Source organism: Prunus avium, chromosome 5 (assembly GCF_965620075.1).
Source record: "Prunus avium chromosome 5, drPruAviu1.hap1.1, whole genome shotgun sequence".
NCBI classification, from domain to species: Eukaryota; Viridiplantae; Streptophyta; class Magnoliopsida; order Rosales; family Rosaceae; genus Prunus; species Prunus avium.
Window position 1 is genome coordinate 20378103 of NC_142288.1, and position 5985 is coordinate 20384087.

General features: G+C 39.9%; 1 protein-coding gene across 1 annotated transcript; it reads left to right on the forward strand.

The window, feature by feature from the left end:
- The first annotated feature begins 3352 nt into the window (after positions 1–3352).
- LOC110773489 (Putative AT-hook DNA-binding family protein) lies at positions 3353–5521 on the forward strand. The gene has a single exon (XM_021978013.2). It carries the CDS (start codon positions 4001–4003, stop codon positions 4922–4924), a length of 924 nt encoding a protein of 307 aa, XP_021833705.1. The 5' UTR covers positions 3353–4000; the 3' UTR covers positions 4925–5521.
- Positions 5522–5985: the final 464 nt, after the last annotated feature.

Consider the following 5985-nt stretch of genomic DNA (forward strand, 5'->3'; position numbering starts at 1 on the left):
TCCTTCGGGTGGTCCCATAAAAGTTAAAACCCACCTTAATCTTTTAAAAACCCAAAGTCACAAATGAATGATAATCATATGTAGATGTCCTCTCATTGAACCATGCACTAGATTATAATTATGAATGAAGTAGATTATGCCGTATATTTAATAAATGATAATTTATTAGGTTAATTTTTGTTTGAGCGTATGTTCAGATTTACAGTTTGATAACATATTTATATTTAACGTTAACAAATTTATGTTTTCAAATTGTCTAATAAGAGAACGTTACTGTGTTACCCTGTTTCCCTATTTTATTATAGGTTGATAAACTGTTGTGATAGAAGACAATTGACATGGTTTGGAGCAACTGGGGCGTTATGTGGTTTTGGACTTTTGGAGGGGTTGAGGAAATGAAGAGCAAGAGGATCTAAAGTCTGGGGCCCACAGAGAGAGGGAGAGACCGACAAAGAGCATCTTTTGGTACATGGGTTTGCGTCCAAGGGTGCATGCGAGAGAACAGAATTGTGAGCAGCCTCTTTGTTTCTTTTGTTTCTTTGTTGGTGAATTGTGAGTAGTCTTAGCAAGAAAGAAAAGAAAGAAAGTAGGAAAGAAAAGGAGTAATTGCCAATTGGATTGGGATGAGAGAGAGAGAGAGAGAGAGAGAGAGAGAGAGAGAGAAGGGTTTAATTGGTGCGGGTGCAGTGCAGAGAGCAGCAAACTCTCCGGCGCTCGTGCAGTGGCGCTTTCTGATGAGTGTCAGCGCCACCCACGCGTCTTTTGCTCTTACTCCCACGCCCCCAACACTCTGGATTATGCGGTCAAACCATGCTCTCTGCGCCTCTCTCTCTCTCTTTCTCTCTCTCTCTCTCTCCATTGACCTATTTTGCTATGCTTACCTGTTTATTTGCTTCCCACACCCAACCAACCCTTCCCCTTACTTACACCCTGTCCCTCTATATCTGCTATGTGCTGGCTCTTTCCACTCTTGCTCTCAAATGCTTGGCCTATTGATCAATGGGTTACTAGATTTGGTATTGGCTAGTTCGGTTTTGGATATTTTTCCCACAAAAAGAAAAACCTAGTTTTCTTATTTATATATATCATGGAGACATGGAGAAATTCTTGTTATATCATTTCTATTTGTCTATGACCCTATTGCCAGAGGTACTATAATTGAGGATTTCTTTGGTTGTATAAACAATTGGATACTTTTATATGCAATAATATACAAATGAAAACATGTTGGTGGATGTGTTGTATATTATATGCCATGTATACTCTATTAAAATTGACTAAAGTGGCATGTAACTAACTTGTTAGGAATAGTGTGAAGTGATTGTCCAGCATTGGGGGTATAATAATTAGTGAGCTATTTTTTCAAGTTGCACGGAAGACTTTCATATTTGAACTCGAATTAAGTAATTAAAGTTAGAACTATGTATTTCGGTGCAAACTGGGGGAGACGAAAGATGAAATCGCAAGTAGTATCAGAGATGACGATTTAGTTGAAACACATGACACATGATTATTAGTTGAGGTAGAGTAGAAACATGACCATAAAAATGGAGTAGCTCAAGGAAAATTTGTGGAGCCTAGGCTAGGTGGAAATCAAGAAAACTTCAAGATTCACTACAAATTCGAAGGGCACAATTTGTAGCTTTTCTTTTTCTGCCACATCACAAAACTTTGAAAATGAAGGGCACAATCATAGTGCCTGTAAAGTAACTTTCTCAATGTTCGGCTGTTTCTTTATGCTCATCCTGTAATTGTATCTCCACGTACAACTATGAGTGTGTCTTAGGGAGCTCTTCTAGACCAATCAAAGCATCAACTTTATGTTACTTTTGTTGGCGTTTCATAACCATGAACCATCTACAAAATGAAATTTGGGCCCTCTAGTTAATTTAGACGGTCAATTTTTGGTTGTTTTCGAATATAAATTCTTCATTTAAATGTTTTAGGTCAGTTGATTAAGATAGTTTGTCGATCATTTTAAACATGAATTTAATTTACACTTCTCCGTATATCAAAGTAGTTAAAATATCACTTAAAAAGAAAAAATCTACAATTACCTAACTTCAAAGATGAGATTCTAAACTCCACTATTGAAAACAAGATAACCATAGATAAAATCCCAAAGTTATTGACAAACACGTACCCAAGTAAGTAGTCTTTGGTTTTGTTTCTTTTCAACTTTAGTGGGCTGCTGACATAATTTAACTGCGCCCTAAGCCAAACAGAAGTACACACCCCGGCCAATTGAGTCTCACTCAAAAGATAAAAAAGAAACCCAATAAAGGCACTCATCAAGTACAAATTAAGAATAATATTGAAAGGTATAAAAAAGTTCACCTACGTCCATTTTTAATATGAACTAGTACCAGAGATGATAAATGATATTACATTATCCTAATTACTAGAAGACTAAATAAAACATTGTCGTACTGATGAATTGATGTCCATATATTCTCTCACATATCACAATAATGATCTTCATCTAGTTAGTATTACATATTAGAATGTGAGTATATTCAATTTAAAATATAATTCACGGTGAATAAAGAGGTTCAAGATCTTTTAGGTGCTGTGTGTAGCGTGAATCCGTTTGGCCTTTCATGTGAATTGTTTATACTGATACCATATTAGAATGTGAGCATTCAATTCATAATCAATTGACGATTAATGCAAAATCTTCTAACGTGGAGGTAAATTAGACAAATGAAATTTGCTTTTTACATTAATTGTATCTTTACAAGAAACACATCGAGTGGTGGTACAAGAAAATGTGGTTCTCTAACATTGCTCCATCACAACAACCCAACTAGTTCATGGCATATCCAAGGAAAGGAAGATGAAGTTTGCGAAAGAGACCCGAAAGAAGCGGGGGAACAGACACGTGTAATGTTCTAAAAGCAAGTGGACAGTGGACCCCAACATTAAGGTTTAAACGTTAGAGATAAAGATAGAATTTGCAGACCCATGGTGCATGTGGGTCATGGAAAATTGAAGCACGCTCTCTCTCTCTCTCTCTCTCTCTCTCTCTCTTGCCATGCCAATGTAATCACACGAGAGCCCAATTTTAATGTGCCAGCTACATATGCTTGCCTCTTCAAATTACATTATTGCCATTAACAACATTGATTGATTCGATGGGGTTTAATGTCCAAAAAAAAATATTAAAGAGACAGAATGGTCCCATACATGGCAGCTGGTTCTCTACCCTATTTAATTAAACTAATCCTAATTACTTAAGACTAAATGTTTAATTAGTCAGTTTCTTAGTTCTTTCAAACGCCATTTTGAGAGAGAGGAGAGAGAGAAGGAAAGGTGTGGGGACCACTGCACCGCCCATAAGCACGCAGTTGTAGTCTCTTACTCTTACCCAAACCAAACCCATATCCATCCCTCTCTCTCTCTCTCTCATCTCAATCTAACCCTAACCCAACTCTACTTGACCCCTTCCCTCTCTCTTTCTCTCTTTAGACCAAACTGACGATCCAAAACCCATTCCCCCATAACCTGTTTTCTTTTCATCTTCTTCTTCTTTCTTCTCTCTGCTTCTCTCCCAAACCGTCAACAAGAACACCAAGAAACCATACCAAAATTAACCCTTTCCTTTACCCACAAGACTGAAGAAGCATGCCAATTTCAGCTCCAATTTTGTGGGTGTCACCACAAATCTGCTGCTTTCTGCTCAAGCCTGGTTCACTGAACAAGATGAAGAAGAATTAAAGCAACCCACAGAAACAAAGAGAGAGACACGGACACCCAAGAAAGTACTGTACAAGTCTTCCTTAGTTGTTAATCTTTATTCCCTTTTGCTAGCTCCTCATCTCACTTTCTCTCTCTCTCTCTCTCTCTCTCTCTCTCTCTCTTTCTCTCTCTTTGAATTTGTGTACACAACCACCTTTTAGCTTGGCACTAGCTCTCCTTTCTTCTTTCTCAATTTCTTGGGTTCTTTGTATTCGAGGAAAAAGAAAGTAAAGAAGGTGAAAAAAGAGCATAAAAATTTGATATGGACACCCATTCTCTCCCTCCTCCTTTCCATACAAGAGATTTCCACCTGCAGCATCATCCTCAGTTCCACCAGCAGCAGCAGAATTCGGAAGACGAGCAAACCGGCAGCAGCGGCCTCAACAACAAGGGCCAGAAAAGAGAGCGAGATATGGACAATGACAGCGGCGGCAATGGCGGCGATTTAGGCAAAGAACTCAATGTCACCATCTCCGGCGGTGATGGATCAGAAATGACCAGAAGACCCCGCGGAAGACCAGCTGGATCCAAGAACAAGCCCAAGCCCCCCATCATCATCACCCGCGACAGCGCCAATGCGCTCCGCACCCACGTCATGGAGATTGCCGACGGCTGCGACATAGTGGAGAGTGTTGCCACCTTTGCCCGCAGGCGCCAGAGAGGTGTCTGCATTATGAGCGGGACGGGCACCGTCACGAATGTGACAATCAGACAGCCCGCCTCGCCTGGGTCCATCGTGACTTTACATGGCCGATTCGAGATCTTGTCACTTGCGGGGTCTTTTCTGCCTCCGCCAGCCCCGCCTGCCGCGACGGGGCTGACCATATATCTAGCAGGCGGAGGAGGGCAAGTTGTAGGGGGAAGCGTTGTTGGGACGCTAATTGCGTCCGGGCCTGTTGTGATCATGGCGGCTTCGTTTAGCAACGCGGCGTATGAGCGGCTTCCTCTGGAGGAAGATGAGGGTCAGCTGCCAATGCAAGGCGGCGGCGGAGGTAGCCTTGGCTCTCCGAGCGGAGTTGGTCATCAGCAACAGCAGCATCAACAGCAACAACAACAGCAACAACTTCTGGCTGAAGCTGCAAATACAAATGCGCCTCTTTTTCATGGTTTACCTCCCAATCTCCTGAATTCCATGCAATTGCCAGCTGAGGCGGCCTACTGGGCTACCGGCCGCCCACCATACTAACCATGGAACAGCCCGTATCAGTATCGGATCATATCACGAGTTCATTCACTTTGCCATCATCACCTACATCTTACCAAGATGTTTCCATCACCGGCTATGTAGCTAGGTAGTAGCTAGCTATATGGATAGAAGAAGAATTTGGTTTGTCGATCAGCATTTCAGATTTTTAGTATGTTTCCTTCTTTTCTTTCTCTTTTTTTTCGAGCTTGGTTTAATTAGCATTGTTCGATGATTAGATCACGTACCATATGTTTTACTTGTTTGATTGAAAGACTGTATATTTCATGGATTATTCTTGGTGAGTTTCATTTTGTGAAATGTACTAGCTAGTGCCGAAGCTTTGTTTAATATATGAAGAGAAACAGCATCCAAGAAGAAGGAACCATGAGCACAATTTCTTAGTCTAGTGTTTGCTTTCTCTACAATGGCGGCCTTGTTGTCCTCCTCACTCATTAATCTTCTTCTCTATCCATGAATAAGAATTTGCTGTTCGAACCAAACCCTTCTTCTGTCTATCTTTTAGTACTTTGTTTTGTATCAAGAATTGAATTGAGTTTACTTATTGATCGATCTCTCTCACAACAACTAGATTACCCTACATTTTATGTGATTCCGTGAGATCCCCATCATTTTAATTGTTACCTATTCAGTAATAATTATATATTATCTATAGCATATTATCATATCATAATTACCATACGTACTGATAGAGTAATTATTACTTGTGATAATGTTTTCTTTTCTTAAATTTAACGATCGAGATTTCGAATTTAAAATCTTTTTCAAATTGGTATAGTTATATATATTTATCGCTATATAAGCTGGTCGAGGTTGAAGGGTAAGTATTGAGGGTATGAAACTGTTTGATATTTGAATGACTAATTATGTTGGAGAAGAAGAAGCAAAGAGGTATGGGCTTATTAGAGCTTCCATGTGTTTCCTTCTTTCCTTTCTTTTAGAGATAGAGATTGTTTCAGAAATATTTTGAGATACGGAGACATGAAAATATTTGGGTACTGGTTTACACGTGCACACTGCTCTGAAGAAGCTCCTTTTCGAGG